The sequence below is a fragment of the Pangasianodon hypophthalmus genome, chromosome 4 (genome assembly GCF_027358585.1).
Source record: "Pangasianodon hypophthalmus isolate fPanHyp1 chromosome 4, fPanHyp1.pri, whole genome shotgun sequence".
NCBI classification, from domain to species: domain Eukaryota; kingdom Metazoa; phylum Chordata; class Actinopteri; order Siluriformes; family Pangasiidae; genus Pangasianodon; species Pangasianodon hypophthalmus.
The window spans coordinates 31,111,073-31,134,687 of NC_069713.1; the positions used below are offsets into that span (position 1 = coordinate 31,111,073).

Sequence of the window (23,615 nt, forward strand, 5' to 3'; positions counted from 1 at the left end):
ACAATCCTTAACTAACTAGCTAATTTAACAAAGTAATATACAATATGTATCTAGCTAGCTAATTTAACTATCTAAAGTACAAATTTCAAACATAGCTCAACATATTTCTTTAGATTTGATGATGAATTTTATAAATATCTTTATAAATTTTTATATGGGGGGCAAACAAGATTCTTCATCCTGTGTGAATTGGAAACTCCAGCAAAAGAAAACATCTTAGTAAGAAAAAATTTTGAAAAATTATGAAAATAGAAAACAAAAACAAAAATCTCAGGAGATGTGTCATGAGAACTTAGTAGGTCAAAATGAAAATTTAAGGACTAAAAAGTATGTTTTCTCTTGGTAAGAGTACAAATAGTACTGAAGTACAATAAGGAAGTACAACTACTTAAGTATTTAAGTATTTTCCACCACATAAGTTCCACCAAGTATTTTTTTACACCACGTTTCTCCAAAACAGAACATAAAAGATGATTTATTATTAACGTCTATAAATTAGAAAACAATCTTCATGGTGTGATGTTCAATATTACAGTTTAATAATTCAGTCATATTACAAACTACCTACTTATAACTTAAGAGCCAGAAACTTTACACTTTTTTTAAATACGCTGATACAATTCAGTACAAAAATAAAAAGCAGTACAATTGTACAAACATACATACAATTATTTACTAACAGTCCCGCAGAGTTCGATTGCAGTTTTTTGTTTTTTTTTTTTTTTGGAATTCCAGCCATGACGGCAAAAAGAGTGAGAGGATTAATCCACCGCTGAATAAACAGAATGGTGACCCAGTCAGTCCCGGCTTCTGCATCTTGCGAACGCAAACTTTGCGATGTTGCGCTGTTTATCTTGAGTCCCGCTGCGATAGAAGTAGAAATGTTTTAACGGTCGAATTTTTACAAGAGAAATTTCTTTTCTCTTTTAGTCCAGAAAGGTGACACCAGATGGTTCATGTGTGTGTGTGTGGGGTTTAAGCATCAACACAAAACATAAAATTCAATAAATGAATTCTATTTAAAAAATATATATATTTATATATTTCCAATCTTGGAAATATTTTTTCCAAGATTGTTGTGAGTTGGGTTGCACAATATGGACAAAATACTACACTGATTTTTATTGCTATATACTGAGATTGTGATATTAGAAATTTTAAAAGAACCATCAGTAAAAAAAATTGGCTGAAAAATATATATATTTTTTAACTTATTAAAACTTAGATGAATGAGGTCATCTGCATATTACAACCTGTGAGGTATTCCTGTCAAAATGCACATAAACGACTGCATAGAACTGGAACGCTCATGAATGACTGATCATAGGGCTGGATGATACGAGATAATATCACGAAACATCATTTTCTGGAATATCGTCAGCAGTTACATAGTAACAAGTAGCTGACTGGATGTTAAATTTCAATTTTTGTACCAATTTTTTTTTTTTTTACATTTTTGCACTTTTTCCTTTTTTGGCACTACTTACAAATGCATATATGTATCTTTCAGCTGGAAATGTGGATAAAGTGTACCTTTAAAAAAAGATTTAAGGTAAATAATTGAACCAAAATCACCTTTTAGAAAATTTAAACCTTTAAAGCTACACTATATTCACCTTTCTATGTAAAAAAAAAAATGTTCAAGAGGTGGAATTTTATGGTTCAGAGTGTAATGTGAAAAATATCTTTAAATATCATGGTGTAATATTCCTGCTATATCACCCACACCTAGTGTACAGGTATCTTTGGTAAGAGTGGACACTCATGAAGACTACCAAAAAACACACAAAAAAAATGTGTATTCAGACATATTCTGCTTGTTGATATGTCATTACGATTTGGCTACTCGGAAAAAGTTGGTTCGTGTGAATCCTGCGATCAAATCTCAAATCTGGAGCGTTTAGCACACAATATACACATCATAAAACATTAAGGCACTAGTTAGAGGGGCTCATTTACATATTGCAGCCTTCTGTGATGTAATAATATCACAGAAATGAAAGCACGATCATGTGACGTCATCCTCGGAACAAAATGTGCAAATCCCAGCCCAAGGTATCCTCCATATCTGTCATGGGTATCAATCAACATTTAAAAAAAATGGCTGGTTTCCTGTATGGACCAAAAAGAGGCACTTTTTTTTTAATGAAGTGTCCAGTGGATTTGAAATCTCAGGTTGTTCCTTCTCAAGTCTTTCTGCAGCAGGACTCACAGCTAGCGTGGCAAGAAAAAGAAAGCTAGCTGTCCCCCCATCCACCCCACACCATCCCCCATCTTGTCCAATATTCCAGCAGCCAGGGGGTGACGTTGCTACGATTTATCTCCTTGAAGAACCTGAAAAGAGCAGAGCAAAATCACTGATGAGTCAATCGTGCGTAGTCAGACACGACAGCATGCGTTCGCGCCCGACTGATTAGGGGGCTAGCTTAAAAAGAATGCGCTGATCAAAATACTTTGGGGGTCAAGCTACGTTTTAATCACAAGGCTGCTTTTAAAGGCTTTGCATTTGGGTGGTATAATTGCTCAAAGGTTCTGGAAAACTTCATGCTGCGCTGGAAGATTAGAGGCAGTCATCCCGGTTCAAAAGTTCCTCGGTCGCACGGACAAACGTTTAGCATGTGTCCTTGCGCAGACTAGAGAGACCACAGCGCACATGGGGGGCGGGATTGGGAGGAGGGGAGGAGGGCGGTTAGGAAAAGTGGCTAATTATCTGTCGGTCATGTTCTTTGCGTGCACTTGAGCCCAGACCCGTTGCGAGACAACCCTTGCCATTACCAAACAAAGAATTACCACGGAATCGTAAAAGAGACAAATGTAGTGCAGAATGCAGATGGGGTCTTCTTCAGAAGTGAGCTAAACAGAGCGCCTTTATTTTGCGCAAAATCCAAATAGCTGACACTTCTGTAAACAATTTGGTCAAAAAAAAAATGTAAAGCAGAAATTGCCCCCCCTCCTTTAATCTGTCTAGACATTTAATTCCCTTGGAGATCAAATTACTACTAGTATTACTACTGCTACTAATAATAATAATAATAAACATGTGTTCACTAACCTATAATAACACAATAAACTCTAACTTCTCACAACTCCTAAAATATTTATTTCTGAACTAGGGTTGACTGATATGACCAAATATCATATCATGATACTTAAAAGGCATTTCTACGATACATGATATGAGCCGCAATAGATTTATTATCAATGTTCAATGACTTATATTTGACACATCATTGACGTGTCGCTGACGTTTCATATCAAATATTTAATTCTTCAGTTAAATAACATAAAGTCATATGTGTAATTATAGTTATAAACATGCTACGATGTTTCTCAGGAAAGTGAACTGTGGCATAATTTAGCACAATATCATTATTATATCATCATATTGCCCGGCCCTACTGTGAACTTCTAAAATATTGCCCTTTCCTGTCTTTGACAGAAAATTTTTTTTTTAAATAAATAAAAAAACTGGAGACATGCCAAGATTTTGTTACAACCCTCACTGTATTAGAGCTGGGACCAATTATGGAGCCAGGATGGAGGTTAAATAATCAGTAGTCGTACATTCATCAGTTCGAGTTAAGCCGAAGTGGCTAGAAACAAACTGGACTTAATCAGTCATCAGTCCTCAGGACAATTTAAAATTGACCCCAATCTTCTAGCTGTAAGTGTGTAATACTCGGCTGGCCGGCTCTGGGCCTGCGGAGTTTACTTAACACACACCTGGATCTAATATTCAGACGCTACTGTAAATCCACTTTATCCAGTATTAACAGAAAAAGAGTCTAGACAGCATGAATGTCTGCATTCTTACTTGAATATTTAGGAAGCATGTATATTTTTGAGGATTTTCTCTGTACTTATTGTTTTGTCTGAGTAGTTTGTCGCTACTTATTGGTTTGTTTTATTATTCTGTCTTTCCTTTTTGTTTTTTTTCCCCATCTATTGTCTTTTTTCTGAGTATTTTGTTTGTGCTTATTGACATAATATTTTCTCAGAAGGGTTGTTTTGTTATATTTTTGTTTAAATATTTTGTCTGTATCTATTGTTTTGTCTGAATATTTTGTCATTATCATTTTGTCATTTTGTAATTATTGTTTTGTATGTTTGTATGCTTATTATTATTATTATTATTATTATTATTATTATTATTATTATGACTGAATATGTTGTCAATATGGACTTTTTATTTTGCCTGTAATGATTGTTTTGTATATTGTTTGTAGGTTTTTTTTATTTTTATTCTGCTTATTATATTATTATCTTGTCTGAATATGTTGTCAATATGGATCGTTTTGTCTGAGTACTTTGTCTATATTTATTATTTTGTTTGAATATTATGTCTGTAATGGTTTTGTAAATGGTTGGTATGTTTGTAAGCTTATTATATTATCATTTTGTCTAAATATTTTGTTAATATGGATTGTTTTGTTTGAGTATTTCATCTGTATTTATTTTCTTATTGAAGTATTTTGTCTGTACTTTTTGTTTTGTCTGAATATTTTGTCTGCAATTATTGTTTTGTTTTTGTATTTTTATTCTGCTATTTTTATTATCTCTCTCTCTCTCTATATATATATATATGTATATATATATATATATATATATATATATATATATATATATATATATATATATATATATATATATAGTTAGTCTGTACACTTTTGTCTGAATATTTTCCTGAATATTCTGTTTGTTGTTTAAAACATATTTTATTAATTTCACCACCAGGATTTGGGTGTAAATGAGCCAAACATACCTGGTTTCGGGTTTTGTGAGACTTTTGCAGCCAGACGCGCCACTGGTCGTATTGTTTGATACTCATGGCGCTGCAGTCGGAAACACGCTTGCGCACCCAGCTGAAGAACTGCTTCAGGTCCTGACGCAGTGTCGAGTTCTGCCGGGCCGCTTTGGAGTCGCACGACCCTGCCATTGAGCGCTCTGAAAAACAGAAAAGAATACAAAAATGTTCATGTGGATTTACTTACGATGGCCATCTCTGCCTATACTCTTGATACTGATTCATTCTAAAAAAAAAAAAAAAAGACAAGATCCAAACTGAGCAAGAGTACTTGAATCTTTCGACACAAGGAGCCCTTTTCCACTTAATAAACTCTTCCTCGGGGGTTTGGATGGTTAAGGGTTCGAGTTCTTAAAAGATGGTCTACTTGGAACCTATTTTGTTGTAGGGACAAACCAAAGAACTCATTAAAAAAAGCCAAAGAGGAACAGACGAGTAATGAAGTTATCAAGGCTAATTTCAAAAACTTTATCCTCGGCATTACACTTGATGTTGGGTTTTAGTGCTGGAAAATGTAGGTGGTGCAAAGTCTATGTGATGGACAAAATGTGCTCTTCTATAAACAGTTATCATTTAAGTGTGTTCTACTTCCTTTCGTTTCCCAGACGGCCACAAATATTTCCATTTGTTCATTTGTCCATTACTGAGCAAAGTCTATAAAGCCTATAAAAAGCCCATGCTTCGTGCGTCACGCCATTATTTTTGCTAACTTTTGTTATTGTTAAATCTGCACCGTCAAAGGAGTGTGCATAATTCCAGTTTTTCACTAGTCTCGCCATATTCGACTGTCCTAAAACCAGACGTGTAGCGCGTTGTTTTTGTATAGCGATGTGTGCAAGAGTAGCTAATTTCATTGTGTTAAAAATTCAGAATTTGAATTTGAATTGTTGAACTTTCCCAGCAGGACAGCAAGCTGTTTGTTCTGCCAGGCCCTGATGGGATTTGAATGATGGACAATGATTGTTTGGGTCCAGAATATTTTCAAACCTTGCCCCAACTGCAGCAAAAATCCAAAAATGATGCAATGATGCGCGAGTCTCAGAGGCTATGGAAATACTGCTGAACTTAAATACTGCTGAATAGTCGCAGCAGGGAGTCAAGTAAACCTGGTCCTTAATGAGATAATAGGCATAAGTGCAGGCAGTGAGTACGGAAAACTTACAGCCAACACTAACTCATAGTAATAGGAGACATAGCTGTGGTGTAGATCACTGGAATTGTTAAAGTAGATGAGAAGACATGTTGGCCGACTCGAACACCATTGCCGCATTGCCGGAGCCTGGTTTAAAAAAAAAAAAAAAAAAAAACACCCCATGGGAAGCTTTTCTCCAAAACCCACACTGGATATTTTGATGCAGCAGGTTAACTTTTAGGTGTCTGCCATCACTAAACGTCTTGCGTCTGTTCATTGACTCAAGTTAAATGATTTGTTTGGTTACACAGTTTGCCCAAACACACACCACAACTACTGAGCTCGCTGTAACACAATACTGTTTCCCTACCATCCACGTGCCGGTCTTATCTTTTGAGTCATCGTAAACACAAATAAGCAACCATCACTGGGCTCTTCCACCAGCTTCGCAGTCTAAAACCCAAGGGACGAGCACTCATTGTGTCCCGAATCACCTCTCTTTCAGTTTTACGCCGCATAACGAAACACGGGACGGCGCAAAAAAATAAATTCAGCTCTACTTTAAATAAATAGCGACTTTAGTCACTCCAGATGCGGCGTGTGAGTTACAGGAAGCGGCGGAACGTGGTGGGGAGCTAATCTGTTAATCTTCAGAAAACAGTCTTTCGAAACAAATGTATCAAATGCTCCCTGCGGCCACTTTTTGGCGAGCCGCAAAGTGGGAAGAGATGTGTGGGATGTGTAATCTGTTTCATGTGCTGCGATGGTTTTTTAGCTGCTGGATTTAGCACTGTCTCGAATGTGTATCCCATTAAGCAACGGACTGCAGGACACGTACAATATGTGGCGACGTGATGAAGGACGGATGGTGTCTCAATCCTGCCGGGACTTTTATTTTTTGCCATTTTCCTCTGTGGAGATCACAGTGTCTGCTGTCCATCCTTTTTTCCTTCTCATTATGTCAGTTTTTATGTAACTTTTTTTAGGCTTTTTTGATTTTTGGGCCTGTTGATTACCAACACGTGCAAATATTTCTTGTCATCCACTAGAGGTTTCTAGTCAGGATAATTGGAATCCACAGCACAGTTCTTCTCAATTTGCTTCATTTTTAAAAGTTGTGTCTTCATACAAAGCTCCATAAATGGCAAAAAAGACAAAATGGCGACTAAAGGGTGAAAGAGTGCCTCCTAATCGTGATGTGCGCTAAATCTTCCAGCTTCATTAGGTCAGTCCTCTATATGTTATATATTATTGTTAATATAAAGCATATTTTTAAAATGTGTGTACAGCAATTCTAGCTAACGAATCTCTTACCACTGTGTGGCGTGGACGCTGCCGTCGGATGACTCCAGTCGCTCCAGATACCCGCCTTCCTCGATCCCAGGATGCCCACTGGGTTACAGCGCACCTGGACGAAGTATACGGTCCCCGGCCTGAGCCCTGCCAACCTGCAGGACGTCTGGTTCCCCATGTCATCCACCACCTACAGCAAGAGAGAGAAACCCAAACAAAAAACGTCACATCAAAGACCTACACACACACACACACACACACACACACATACACTTGACTGATAGGGCCTGTTTACGTTCCTAAAAACCAGACCATTCATGCTAGAATCCACAAAGCAAGCTGGCACAGGCTCGAGTGTTAAGCAGGAGACAATATTCTCTCGGAGAGAGGATCTGACATGTATCCTCGAAAGAAGTCAACACACACATACACACACACACACACACACATACGTCAGCCTGAGACAGTAAACGATACAGTCAAACACACGCTTCATGCTGTTCTTCGTCATGCACGCCTACTTCGCCCTGAGAGGAAATCTGTTATCTATTACTTATTACAGACTGAGTAATTGGACGGGTGAAGACGGCACCAACAGCTTACAAGCGGCGGCCGAAACCCAAGCCAAGCCAAGATCCTTCATTCTCCTCTAATTTTCTTTCTAAATACTGCATATTTGAGAGGAGGGACGAGTTTCAAATGCAGGAATGTCCTATGCCTCCGAGTCAGATAATAAGCACCGGGGCCCCATGTAATTATTTACAACCGCGACCGGCCTGATTCGGCCCATGTCCGCCGTCTCCCTTTCCTTTACAAAAGCAACAAACATTCAAGAACGCCACATCCAACATGATCAAACGGATCGCTCCACGCTCCAATTCGTCACGGGGCCATCATTACAATGAATACTTGAATGGTAACAGACTCGCTAGGTTGCAGCGTAGCCGGCAGGATGACAGGACAACATGCTGGAGAAGAAAAGTGCAAATGTCACAGCATTTAAAAGGAAATAAATGCTTAAAAGGCTTATAATCGTTCATCATATTTCGGGAACAATCAGAAATCCTGGCAGAGCGATGACATTCAAAGAAGAAAAAAAACGACGATATGTTGTGTTATGTGTAACCCAATCTTTCTGGCCTGCTCCAGAGAGAACCTGCCTGCTGATTGAAACCATATGAAGAACACAAAGAACGGTGAAAGCTTATTTCAAGGCTGTGTATCACGACGATACGAGGACTGGAAACCATGTGGCCTCCTGTTCCTGCTGTTGTCGGAAAGGACATTTCAAACCAGCCGTAGAACGAAGAGCCTAGACAGGCACCATCACAATATCCTCAGAAGAATTTCTTCAGATTTTGGGAATATAGACCTGAATCGTTGCATCGGTTAATGATTAAAGCCTTCAGGAATTGAGTCAGGTGTACTGGAGCAGGAAAATAAACTAGTGTGTGCAGTGATGTGGGCCTCCAGAGCTAGCTGTTCTACTGTTATATTTCATAGATATTTCATAAAGAACCATCAAAGATGGGTTTATCAAGCCATGTTGGAAGCTTCTCATATCTATTCACATAACCCTTTTCACATAATCCTTTTTGAAATTCTGAACATTTCCTTTGGTTTACCATAAAGGAATTTGCCAGATTAGTCAAGCACTTTCATCTCCAGAACTCACGTGATCTAAGATTTTTTTTAAACCCCGCTCACGTTCAATTATAGGTATGTACAGTCCCCTCCGAAAGTATTGGAACAGCAAGGCCAATTTGTTCATTTTTTTTGTGCTATACACTGAAGACTTTTGGGTTTGCGAGCAAAAGATGAATATGAGACGATAGAACAGATTTTCAGCTTTCATTTCCTGATAATTACATCTAGATGTGTTAAACGACTTAGAAAAAGGTACCTTTGGTGGCAGACCATGCAATTTCTAGGTGAGCAAAAGTATAGGTACAGATAGTCTTAAAGTAAATAACACTTAATATTTGGATACCCATATCTTGCTTGCAATGTTTCCAATTTTCCATCTTTTCTCTGCTTCATAATGGCTTGCTTTTCTCCTATAGACCTCTCTCTGGTCTTTATGTTGGTTTATCCTTTTTAACAACAAATGCAGGCTTCGCAGGCGAAACCCAGGGCTCAAACCAAGACTAGACATTCAGAGCTATTACTTGTTTAAACAATCAAGAACAAACACCTGTCAGTCACGTATTCCAATATTTTTGAAATTGAAATTCTCATTGAAAAAAATGAAATTCTCACCTATCGTCTCATTTCATCTTTTGATCTCAAACTTAAATGTGTACAGCAAAAACAAAAAAAGAATATGCCCTAAGATATTAATTGATATTTCTTAACTCTATGCAAATGAAGTACGACAAGGTAAAGCAACAAATCCAAACAATTAGCTCTAATAATTCCTCAGACCAATCCTATTTTAGGTGTGGTCCAATATTTCTTTACTTCCATGCTTACAACTTTAGTTCTGACTCACAATTATTGTAATTAGTATATTATAATAATATACTCTTATTAAATGTATGGCGGACGTAGCAGAGATTGATGGTGCCTCTGGCGAGGGTGTGTAGCTTGTAAAGTTAGCTTGCTTTGCTAATCCGCCAACAAAGCTTAGCATGTAACATGTAATCAAACAACAATAAGCAACAAGAGTAGCAGTTGCTACACACCCACAAGAAAAAAACACAAGCGACACAAGCGAATTTTCACTTACTAGTATAAATGTATGTAGGGTAGGGTATGCAAACAGCTAGCTAACTTAGCTACTGTTAGTGATAACATTTTGATTAATATATTATGGAATAATGTGGTATATTTTAACAGGTTTATCATTTCGAGAATATTATGACGCAAATCAAGAGGGAAATATGGAAATCGTTCGATGTTGGCTAACGTTCCCCCCAAAAACAAAATGCTCTTTGGCTCTGCCTAAAAACCTAACACAATCTTGTTGTATTGAACAATCCTATAATACAAAACCACAAACATTCAAAAGAATCCTGCTAACGAATGCTACCTTCGCTACTAATGACAATTAGCATAATGGTGATGATTAGCATAGAGCAAACAAATCATACACTCTGGTTGATCACTTGTCAGCATCTTGGGTGAAGTGGACTCGAAACATTGTTCATGTTAACTAATGACGCCTTCCTTTTTCCCTCCGATTCCTAACTTTTATGTGGTTATTTTCCATTTATAGCCAATTCCTGGCACAAGCAACGACGTTTTTACAAGGTGCACGGCAATAAATCTTTCCTCATTTCCCTGGATAATGGAACCTTGGTAACTTTAACCTAGGATATTCCTATCACCCTTAGGGAAGGTTTCACATACCTAGGTGCCAGAATAAAGTCATGATTCATTGTGAAGCAGATGGTAAGCATGTGTGTTTCATTCAGATGTGAGAGATTAGCGTTGCTACGCGTCTCTATGTGGGGCAGAACGTTTTAAAAGAAATGGTTATTCAAGTTAATCACACTTCCATCAGATCCGTAAAGCCTGGTGGTGGTAGTATCTCAGGAATGACTAAATTCTAGGATGCAAGCTGTGTCCAAACATCCTAAGAGGAATGAGATGGTCTGGCAGAGCCTAGTTGTCTGTATTCCTAGACCTTTCATACGGAAGCTACACAAGTCAGGGTGAATGATGAATCTCTGACTCCGCTGGAGAAAAAAAAAAAAAAGGAACACTAAAGCAGCATTAGTTAAACTGTTAAAGCTCCAGGATATCTGGTTTCTACCTAATAAATCTAAACCCTCTTCCACAAATCTGATATCGTCGTGAATCACTCTGCTAGGTGTCTGCTCAAGATCCTGTAAAAATATCCTTAAATCTCTTAACTCCCACATGGCAGAGTTCCTGCTATTGCAAAAGCCAGAGGCGTCCGCAGCCATTCGGCGACCTCTAAAATAAACCTCGGCTGCGCTAATAAAAATACTGCAGTGAAAATCAATCGGCCATCAAATAAACGGCGCTGTCAATCATCGAATGAACTCAGCAACCGGTTCAAGCTAGATGGCTGGATAAGGCGAAGAGTTTCATTTTAAAGGTTCAAATAACAGACAGAGAAGGCAGACTGATTTCAAGGTGCTACCTTCCAATCGGTGCTGTCTTCAAGCCTGTAGCGGATCTGGTACTTGGCCTGGAAGAGATAGTCTTTGAGGGCAGGCGGTGTTCCCCAGCGTACGGTCAGCTGATCATCCAGATCGCCCACGCGGCTCACGTGCACATCGGCCGGAGGATCCGTCGTCACTGGGTAGAAGAAGAGAAGAACGTTTGGTATGGCTAAAGAGAAACTATATCATACACAAATTCTAGCACTCTGAAAGCTTGAACCAAAGAACCATCGAGGGGACCATATTTGGTGTTGAATTCTCAAATCTGATTGGTCAGAAGGTGGATTATTTTCTGTACCAGCAGCTCTGTCAGTAGTCCCAGTTGTAATTCAAAGCACAAGTTGTTTCTATAGTAATGAATCATTTACAGGGAATTGGTCTACGGTGAACGAGCTAGAAAATCTAAAGCTAATAATAAATGCATTTAAAAAAAACAGGTGTTATTTGACAAAGAAAAATCATTGATAGAGTGAAATTTCCTCATACATGTTTCATAACATAACATTTGTAAGTTTTTACATTTTGCGGTTTATAGGTAGGTAACATGACAAGCTGCGTTTTTTTTTTTTTTTTGTCTTATTAACTTCAGAAGAGAGGCAAAAAAAGAGACTTGTCTTGCGCACGTTCCACAACATTAAACGTAACTCTAAACTAAGTCATGAATAAATAAATGGTTGTACTATAAGAGAAATAAAGCGTTTCAGCCCACCCTGCTTTGAATTCTTTTCCTATAACACCATGCACTCATCATGTTTTATTTAACATATAGTAAATATTCTGTGAGGCCATGATTTAGGTAAAAACTCAGCACAGTTGGAGAAACATCTCAGAAGGGTGTGACACCCAAGCTGAACTATTGTGTGTTTTTTTTTTCCTTTTCTTGGTTGTACATGCCACATGCAAACGCACGTATGGGTGACGAATTAAAGGAAAAAAAATGGTGGCTGTGCCATGGTGCCATGGAAATGTTTATTTTGCTAGCATGGCCATTTGCTTCCTTAGAAGAAGGATGAATTGATGAGGATGAAAATGATGTAAATCAGATGCTATGGGCTTCACACTTCATCACCACATTTCAGCCTAATTGAACACTTATGGGAGATTTTAGAGCGCCGAGTTAAGACAGCGACAACAACAGTGCTCTCGGTTAAAAACACCAACGGAGGGAGTATCTATCGGAAGAACGGTGGTCATCACGACAGTACCATTCCAGAGATGTGCATAATCCACACCACGGCACATTGAAGACTATTCGGAAGACACTTCATGTTAGTTTTTCCTCCAAATAAACTGCACGCCTTTATAGCGCTTTACCTCGTACTGTACTGAATTTGTATTCATTGCAGTACAGTACATACTTTACATTTCCTTACATTTCCTTCTGGGATCTGCTTCTAGATTGCACACAGGACGTTGACGATAACATCACGAAACACTGAAGAAGCCTTCGATTGTGTAGCAAAGTGGAGGCGTTTGGGTGTGACGAGTGTGTCATGCTTCTGGTATCACTAGTACAACACCCACCTTCCTCTTCCAGCTGTTGCTCACCTCTAAACATGCCCCTGCTTCCAGGTGTGAGACATGCACACACTAACGTGTACCAGAAACGTTCCAACACGGAATTTTTAAATCATTAAGTAACGTCTTAAGAGGGACTAATATTTTCCAAACTCTGTGGTTTCATCTAAAAAAAAAAAACAGACAGGATATCACAGCTCCACTGGACTCTACTACCGCTTGCTACCGCTGCTGAGAGGTCTGATTCTGATATTCGAAATTTCCATTTGACCACGGGGAAAAAAAAAAAAAAAAAAAGTCAGGAGAAGGTCAGTGATCAAAGATAATAACATGCAAAGACATTTTACAGACTTCCTTTAATGTTACATTGCCATTTAAACGTAGCCCAAGGCAAGCTGCGCCATTCAGATCACCGAAAGGCTCGTAAACTTCTGTTCTCACACACGAAAACAACTCGCCATGTAGCGCGCAAACAGAAACCGAGGTTGACGACACCATCAAAGGAACGGGTAGGAGCGTGGCAATTCGTCACGTACTCCACCCAGCGCTTTTTTTTCCTCTCTCCTGTCGCCCTGAGTGACATATGGAATGGGGTCAGAGGTGGCACACACAATCGCATACTCACACTCTCACACACACACACTCACCCACATCCAGGATATCTAGGTTGATGACGTCTGAGGTGGCGCTCCCGAGCTGGTTGGAGGCCTCCACCCAGATCTCATAGGGCGTGAAGAGGGCGAGGTCGCGCGGGATGTAGCACGTGTACGGCTGCCCGCCGCTGTAGTCGTCGCACTCTTTCTCCTGGCCGTACCATCTGCGCAAAACAACCAGGTTATTCGTCAGAACACATCATCGCACCGATATTTACGTCTAGAAAGGTGGTGTCACTCGTAATTTGAGATTTGTGTTTCTCCACCGTTCATCCAAAGCCCACTGAGATGAGGAAAAAAAAACCACGTTCCAACCACCAACCAATAAAGAGTGGCTATATACAGTATGGCTGACGCGATTTGTCAGAACTTGAGTGAATTATTTCTGGCTCAATGAAAACGTATGTAAAGCATGCAGCATCCTGTGGACTCGCAGTGTGAATAAGTGCCTTCTGCATTCTTTTCTTCGCTTTTGAATAACCTCTTTTTGCTCATCAAAAGGATTAGCGCAGATCCGGTCTGAGAGCTTCTCAAACACCCACAAAACGCCTTCGGGCTAAAAGAATATTCATGCAAAAAAAAAAAAAGTGCTAATAATAAACGGTTCTGGAAGGTTGTGAGTTCAAATCCAAGACTAAAGATAAAGATAAACTACAAAATCAACAAATTTGAATCCATTTATAGACACATCAAGCCGTGTGTGTGTGTGTGTGTGTGTGTGATGTGCGCACTCACTTCAGCTTGTATTTGAGTGTGTATTTGGTCTTGATGAAGGTCTCCCCCTGACCCCCAGGAGCCCATTTGCAGGTGAGATCTTTTGTGTTTCTCGACCAACACGTAAGGTTCACGGGTTTCTCAGGCGGCACTGGAGGAAACAAAAAATAAATAAATAAGTAAAGCAAGCTTTACAATTTCGTCCTGCAATATTTGTACAGAACATACCAAATACTCTTATCCAAACACAGATGATGTCTAACGTCTAGGAGAAGCTTTCCATCAACGCTAAACAACAGATCCTAATCTACGTCCGCAAAAGTTAGAACCAGATACATTAAATTAGGAAGAAGAAGAAGAAGAAAAAGCAGAAGAAGAAGAAAAAAAAAGAACGGAGATGAAAAAAGCAGATCTTCATCGAGAGCCTGAAAATAATGGCCCGGCTTAAATATTTTCAACAGCGGATGAGCGTTTTCAGCTGCCATCCTCGATTAAGTTCGGGAACGCCGCCAAGATTCCATTCAACTGAGAACAAAAGGCAGGCGGTGGAAGTGTCGGAGGCTGATTAAGGCTTAAAAACACGGAGGACGAGACCTCGGAGCTCGGCATAACGGAACACGGCACTTCAACACACATACACACTCCGTCTCGTCCTGCGCTCTCGGGCTGAGAGGACGCCCGGGCGAGTAATTTTCCATATCGTCGAGCGCTTCGTCTTTCCAGACAAACGTAGTGCATTTGCTCTGACTTTACATTTGTTCGGCGGGAGACGCCGACTGGCTGGAACTGACCTCACAGGTGCCAAAAGAATGGTAGCAGAACATAGTTAATCTCACACACTCACACACACACACACACACACGAGAACGCAGAAGTGTAGATGGAAAGCTTTAAAATGTTGCACCAACTGCAGTGACCAGAAGTCTGATTTAACTGGCAGTCTTAAATAAACGGAGCGTTTTGAAAAGGAAAAAAACGAAATTCTATTTGAAGTTCCAAGGCTTTATTGAAATAATAAAACAAACATTGAATGTCGAGCACAAATTTTGACATTTTATTTTTCCTGACACAATTTGTCGGGAACAGTAACCATTCACAGCTGGAAGTTAATAACACTTACCAGTAATAATTGTTTCATGCAACATGCCTGACTTTAAAAGGCTGCAGCTGTGCCAATTGTTTGTGCATCATACGCTACTAAAGTCTCTGCTGTTCAAGCTAACAACATTAATAACACTCTTTATAGACAAACGTCAAATCCAACCACTTCTCAAGCTCAAAATTCGACGTTACCAGTCGGAAAAATTAAAAACGCACGGTTAAAATTTTGAAAACAATCTGATTACCGAATAGATACGGTCATTATTTATTTGTTTTAGACTTTTATTACTATGTATATATATGAGCCCTGCTTCAAGGACTTAAAATCGATCATTTGTTTCACCTTAATATGGACAAAACAGCATCCTATCACTTATTCAGTTGGGTGCAAAAGTTTACACGCCCTTCAGAAAACAGAGAATACTAAGAATTTACTAAGAACTTACACCAACTTCAAGACATTTAGGTTTTTCAGTTTCACAGATTTCCTGTCGCATAAACATTCAAACTGTGTATGCTCATCAAGATATTCATAATTAGAGAAAAAAAAATCAATATGAAAAAGTTGCAGGATACACCGACATTTCATTGTGTGTAGATCGTAAACTAAAGATTCCCTTTTTCCATTCGAAATCCAAGAGGGGTGTAAACTTTTGCACTCAGATGTATTGCTACATTTTGTGATCGCGAAGTGTCCTAGCATATATTAAAACATACCTACGAGTTTCAGAGTAAGTCATTAATTTGAGCAAAATGCACCTTTTTTGGAGATGTGTGCTGTTCACGACACATCTGGAACATCGGCGGTCAATCACAAATGCTCACAAAACGCAAAAACTGTTATTAACTGTTATTAATGTTCAAACGACATCGTATAATAAATCATTTACTGCGCAGCGCTATTCAGTCTCTTTAGAAGGTTTTTCATTCACGTCATTATGAAATGTCTAGTAGCAGTAAATCAAGGTAAGTGAATTAGAAGGCAAGATAAAACTATGCCTAGTCATTTTGACTTGTTCCTACTAGCCATAGCGTCATAGGTTTTTATGACCAAACACCTCTACTCTCTCCTGATGTTTCTCTTTGTTTCACTTTAGTCCATACCTAACATAGCTTTTTTGACAAGATTACAAAATTACACGCCCCAGTCCACTCACCTTGACTTACTTGCCGTCTAATCACAGATATTTGACATTTCAGAAATGAAAGACTAACCAAAATGATGGTCTGTTTCATTTCAGGGTTGCCAGCTGTGCATGACACAGAGGAGTCCAACGGCCAATCAAAACCAGCCGAAAATCCACCAGAACCCAAAATCATGCTACGTTCCACCTGTTAACTCACTTAATTAAAAAACGCAGTATATACAGACAGGTGCCGAATTAAAGGAAGAAAAAAAAACAACATAAGGTGTGTTAGTAAGGCGTCAGAACACAAGTTCATAAGTGTGTATTTACGCCATCGTGAAAACGAGTTTTTAAATCATTTTCAACGTCGTCAAACTATTCAGTGTCCATGTCGATGGGGGCGGAGTCATCCTGGAAGAATCCACGCCCATCAGTTTCAAATCATATCCGTTAACGCTGATCAGGAAGAAGAACTTTGGGTTGATTTGTAGCGACGTCTCCTTCTAAAAGGACAAATGGCACCAAACCCTGGCACCAGACGAATTTCCTTTAATCCGTCACTCGTCGGTATATGCGTAAGAGCTATGCATTCGTTTGCTTTATTATTAAACTTCCTGGAAATTTATATAATTAAACTAAATGTATACCAAACTCTTAACACCCAACACTGCTGGAGTTCACTCTCAACACAACTTCCCTAATTTAATTTATAAAGCTTTTCAACATATATAAATATATATATATATACATATATATATATATATATATATATATATATATGGGAAAAGCAAAGAGATACAATCATTTACTACTAGACACATCTTTCCTTTATGAGAAACCACTGACCTACAGTTACCTCCAGAATGATTAAATGACTATCATTTTTTTTGCTCGTGTTCGTGAAGGGTGCCAATACTTCTAGAGTTACTAGAAACTGTGCAACACAACTTTACAATTAGATTTTTTTTATGTTCTTACCACTATCTTTGCATGCACGGCTTTTCATTTTTGCACTATGTCGTTTGGTCTCTATAACGCACCCTGATCAACGGAGTGTGTAAATACGTACGTGTGTATATTTTCTAACGGAATACAAAGAACGGCCGTACGTACGTAGAACACAAAACTGAAGCACGTACATTGCGTCATCGTTACATTTCGAAAAGGTAGTACGTGGAATAAAGTGACTTTTTAGAAGAACAACACTATTACTTGTAGCTATTATTATCGATTGTTAAAAAAGACCACGCCCACAATTTCTCATTTGTCTCGTTCACAGAGGAACAGTGTCTAGGAAGGTGTTTTCAGTATTCAGCCACCAAGAGCTTTCCAGAGTATTCGACACAACTAAGCAACAGCACTTACTGCCCACGTAGAGACAGGACCCGGCGAGCACGTGCCCCCCGCCGCTGTGACACACCAGATTGTCGCCCGAGCGCTGACGCGAGCCGCTCAGGTTGCTCAGCGTGACGCTGAGGACGCTGGGGCTGAGCACGCTGTAGGTGTTGCTGGGAAGCCGTCGGCCGTTCAGCGTCCAGTAGAGCGAGCCGGCGTGCAGGCCGTGGTCCGTGCCGACAGAACACGTGGCGGTCAAGCTGGCGCCGATCCGAAGAGCCGGGTCCTGAGGATGCACGCTAGCCATCGCTGGAAGGATGGATAGAGGACAAGAGGACAGAGAGCGTCCGTAGAGTACGTTAGGTCCTGTTTTTATTACTTACATCACAGCAGCTACAAACAGTCGTTCCCTCACCAGCGTGTTACTGAGAAACCAGGACGTGCAAACTCCTCCATCCTGCGGCGGAAATCTTACTGACTGCTCCAGAGCACTGACACTGGAGACTCCTTCCGTAAACGTTAAAGAAACATCTCCTTACAGAAAACATCCATATCAACGATTATGTTGATTACGTTGTTTTCTTCCTTTCTACCAATTACTGTGAATGAGCTGTCGCTATAGAAACGATAACATACGCATAAAAAAATTATAAACACTCTCCGACCAATCAGATTCAAGAATTCGAAAACACAATACGCTTGAATTATGATTAGCCATTTCTCCATAAAGCATCTAAATATGAGGTGTTCTGGATATTAATTTTTTATTAAAATCTGATTGTTGATCCTGTAAAGCGATTGTCACAATGTTTATAGTGAACGACTGCAATTTCATGGCCTATTACATCACATCTTCACATTATTTCTTTGACTTAAAACTATAATGTACGTTATTGAGAATTTGAATTTTGGCTTTCAGGTCATCCTTAAGCGAGACTCATCAAATGAGACGGCGTGGACAGGAATCAGTCTTTTACTTACACACTCGCAGGAGCAATCACTCGTATTTATTTTCTCATGCGTCCCAATAGGAAACGAGCTTTCGTTTCGGAAAAGAAGAAAAGAGGTCCCGTGAGGTTAACATTGAGGAAACGATCTAAACCAAAGCAAACACACGGCAGCTCACGTTAAATCCCTCGGATTAGGGACAATTGAGAAGGGTGCAAAAAAGGGGAGCTACCTCTGACGATGTCATTCAGCATTCAGCACCAGTGCATTAAAAAGGATACGATCAGGGATAAGGTCTTTCGCCTACACATGCATTTGTGTCTGTTTATGTTAAACGGAGGCCCGGGGAAAACCACTCTGGCTTTAAAAAAAAAAAAAAACGTGTGTTGCCACATTCTCAAGGGCCGTTAAATCTCACACCTGACAAAGAGGGTGTGAATGTAGCCAACCTTAATGAGCCGTAATTAGTCTCTGCCTTTTTGCTTTCACACCTGTGCATGACACGAAACAGCTCAAAAACTACATGATTATGACTGTGCTGCAGAATCCCCGGTGCAGAATTAACAGCTCGAGAGCAGGATTAACACCTGTAGCGTGCGCTGAAATGCAGCTGGACTCAAATAAACAGAAGATGACCCTGCGGAGTTTGTCAGGAGCATTTGTTTTCTCTTGAAATCTCATTTTAGCTTTAAATTGAATCACAGGAATGCGGGAAACAACAAAAAAATTCCTAATGCACGTAACTTTTTATGTACAGACAAGTTTGTGGGTCTATATGGAGGAAAAAAAAAAAACACAACAACACAACTGTACAGCAGAATCCCTAGTGCTGAATTAACACCTAGAGTACTGAATTAACCGTTAAGTACTAAAACAACATCTGTAGTGTTGATTTAACGCCAGCTGCTCTCAAATCAACACCACGGAATCACCTTGTGTGAGACCTGGAATGTCTCATTTTAAAAAATAACAAAAGAATAGAAACGTAAAAGAAGAATTATTCTTTTTTAAAGGGTTCGTCTGTGGCACGGGATAATAAACGTGCACAGAGTAGAATCATGAGCACGTGATTAACGCTTATAATGCAAACGTAAACCAAACAGACACAGTGTGAAGGATTTTCTCATCAATAAAACTTCATAAGTGAAGTGTTTTTTTTTTGTTTTTTTTAATTGCCATGCCAATGAAATGTCGCCTCTACAGGAATGTCAACATATGACTAAAAAAACTGAGGGGGAAAACAATTAATTAATTAATTAAAAGATTAATTCTTGACTAGTTTACGCCTCATACCTACATCTTAAATAATCAACTCTCGCACTGCCTTAACACTTTAAGTGTTTATTTCAAGTGAGTGACAGCAAATTCAACTCTTCATACATTAGGATGTGGATTTGAAATATGCAGCGTGTTGTGTTAGGTGTGAAATATGTTAGTTAATGATGCACATGGATAAATAAATAGGAGTGGGAAGGAAAGGAGCCATAGGTGTAGGTGTTAATGTTCATTTGCTCCCATCTATCTATCTATCTATCTCTATATATATATATATGTATATGTATATATGCAGAACTATCAGTTTTGTTACAGTGCTTTTTTTTTATATAAAATAAAAAAGTGAGCATGTGCTGAATTATAGTGTGACCTGCTGAGACCTTGAACTCACACCCACTTTTTTTTCCCCTTTTCCTCCAAAGTGCATGAATGATTTGATGTTTATATTCTGCAGAATGAGAGCTAGAATGCTGACTGATGCTGAGCAAAAAAAAAAAAAAAAATCCACAAATGTCACTGTTTTTTTTTTTTCTCTCTCGTGCTTGTGTGTGATTTGTGGTACAGATATGCAAACTCTGTCTCATAAGTTTAGTATGGGTCCTTACAACTCCAGAACACACACACACACACACACACACACACACACACATAGGCATATACACGCATACACACACGCATACACACACACACACGCATACACACACACACACGCATACACACGCCACAAATCCAAAAAAATAAAAAATAAAAAAATAAAAAAATCTCCAACTCCTACTCACGGGTGGAAGGGAGCGCGCAGTGTGCGCCGGGAGCGCGCAGCATGAAAAACAATAAGACGATCATGTCCCGGGACGCGCTTCTTCTCCGCGTGATCATTCCCAGGAATTCTGGAATCTTTACCGCGCGACAGGGAATATTCCTCCTGGGAATACTGGAGAGCTTGGGGAGCTTGTACAAGATCTTCTTCCCTCTCTCTCTCTCTCTCTCTGAGGTGTTGCTACCGCAGTCTGGACTTTCCTTCTCTCTCTCTTTCTCTCTCTCTCTGTCTCTTAAGTTAAGTCCCCCAAAAAAAAAAAAAAAAAAAGAAAGAAAGAAAGGGAGGAGGAAAGCCAGCCTATCCAGCGTGCTTTGACGCGACACGATGGCTCGCTCGTGCTCCTTCGTGCCGTTTGGTCATCGTTTAGCAGGACGCGTCCAAGTTTATGAGAAGCCAGTGGGAGCACCAGTGGGCGGGGCGCTTGGGTTTCACAAGCTCCTCCCTCTCCTCCTCCTCCTCTTCCTCCACCACCACCACCACCTCTTCCACCTCTTCCACCTCCTCCTCCTCCTCCTCCACCCTCCTGCTGTCCTTCTCACTCCTCTCTCTGCGCTTCCTTCCATTCCATTCCATTCCATTCCTCCCCACCTTCTGGAATGAAGCATGATTTCTAGGAACCATGGGAATCTCACTGAGGTGCATCACCGACTGATGGGATTATTTCCAGCCACATCGAGTCGCAAAACATCAGCTTCGGAGCTGTGTGTAGAACCGAGTGGCTACTTGCAGCACCATTTACATCCTTACACTCTTATCCAGAGCGACTTATCTCATTTTATCTCAATTATCTCATGTTATACATCTGAGCAGATGAGGGTTAAGGGCCGTGCTCAAGCGCCCAGCAGTGGCAGCTTGGTGGTGCTGGGATTTGAACTCACAACCATCTGATTGGTAGCCAAACGTTTTAACCACTGAGCACCACAGGCATGTGTTTGCATTTTCCTTACTGATGTACACACTCAGTTCGTTCAGGTCATCTTCAGCCAGGGGGTGTCCAAACTTTTGTTTCAAAAGGGGGCCGGATTAGACCGCATCAGAATACAAAATATTTATAATATATTTACTATTTACAGTATATTAGAGTAATTGTAATTCAATTTCAGCTTTAAATCGAGAGTATTTACATCCAAATCAGTTGATATACAATATATATATATGTGTGTGTGTGTGTGTGTGTGTGTGTGGTTTCCCCGTTACTTAAGCGACCAAATGTAATTAGACAAACTAACATAATCTTAACGTGTCATTTTCAAATCCACTTTAGTTAAAGACTCTTTAAAGAATTCACACACATCCTCTGAATATTTCTGGCATTGGCCAGGATTTGTTTAATTGAATGTATGTTCCTTAATTAGCGCAAAAAAAAAAAAACCAAAAAAAAAAAACAGAATTCTTGTTTCTTGGATTGAAATTGTTCCTTCTCAATGTTAACTTTGTGCTTTTTTGTCTGTAGCCAGGACTAAAGTTTGTTCAGTGAATTCATTCGCAGGTGTCGTCAGAGAAAATAAGAAGGCTCTTGCAGTTTAGCTAGTGTTAACGCAGTCTGCTGCCACCGTCAGGTGAAAGGGAAAATTGCAACGCATCAACCAGCGAGTCCTCGCTGGACTTTGGGTTCCTGATCTTCAGAAAGTGCTTTACTGGCATGTTCTTGCTATGTAGGAGGAAACCAGAGAACCCGGAGGAAACCCGCATGGACACTTGCGTACGAAAAGATATTAACCCGAGCTCAGGATCGAACTGAGGTGGCAAAGCTCCATCACCGCTGCACCACTTCGACCAGTTTGTATTAAAATAAAAATTTTGTTTACATTGTGTGTGTAATCATCTGATTCTTACGGAGCTGACAAAACTTTTGCGTTTCTTGAGAACCTTTGTGATCGCGAGAGAATGCAAATATCTTTGCGAGAGAACACAAAAAATTTGCGAAAGAAAAAAAACCCGCAAAGTTTCTCAGGGGAAAAGTTTTGCAAGTGATCTCAAAAGCACTGAAATATAAATTTTCCTCCCATCTCATTTTTTTTCCATCATCACGTCCCCTTAGAGACTCCGTAGATTCTCAGTCGTACGCTAAACCCTATTTCAGCTTGAGAGCTTGTAAACTAGCTAGTGTTCTAACTAGCTAATATGCCAGCTACGTAATAAAGTACATGCTGAAACCATGTGAAAGTGCGTCAGTTTGCATTGCAGGAGCAGTAAATTCTTCTCCTGAAGTCTATAATCCAAGATGGCGCCCGGAGAAATGTTTTTTTTATTTTCTGTATCTGTCATTTTAATTTTATTACATGTTTGTGAAGGATTATGATTTTTGGTTAGTTTAGCTTGAAATTATCTTTATATATTTTAGTGTTTAGGTTTTTTTCAAGCCAAAAAAAAAAATTATTTTCATTTATTTTCTAATTATTTTCAGTTTCAATGCAATTTACTGCATATTTGTCCTCATTTTGTTTCAAAATGTTTTGGGCTTCAAATTAGTATTAGCTGACTATAACAGTTTTTTTTCCAAGCTATATGAGAACCAACAAAAAAAATACCTATATCGATGGATTCGGTCTGCACATTTCCAAATTTTTTTTCGAATTAATATAAACAAAACTAATAACCAGTCGAATTCAGAGCACTGCACTGGCTGAGATGTGAAAACAAGCGTAACTGCAACCACTTAGACCACATAAAGCTGCACGCCAAGTTCATAGTTCACTTTTGCTAACCAAAAATATTCGACTCGGTGATATTTACCGAATAAAAACGACGTCACGCTAGCAGTT

The 23,615-nt window shown here is 39.4% G+C and overlaps 1 protein-coding gene across 1 annotated transcript; it reads right to left on the reverse strand.

Annotated features, from left to right (window-relative positions):
* Positions 1-517: 517 nt before the first annotated feature.
* Positions 518-21,245, reverse strand: crlf1a (cytokine receptor-like factor 1a). Its single transcript, XM_034303327.2, has 8 exons — positions 20,813-21,245; positions 17,841-18,119; positions 14,269-14,398; positions 13,528-13,697; positions 11,341-11,498; positions 7,251-7,419; positions 4,763-4,944; positions 518-2,334 (listed from the first exon to the last, which is right to left on the reverse strand). The coding sequence occupies exons 1-8, from the start codon at positions 20,907-20,909 to the stop codon at positions 2,311-2,313; spliced, it is 1,209 nt and encodes a 402-aa protein (XP_034159218.1). The 5' UTR covers positions 20,910-21,245; the 3' UTR covers positions 518-2,310.
* Between the last annotated feature and the right edge of the window lie 2,370 nt (positions 21,246-23,615).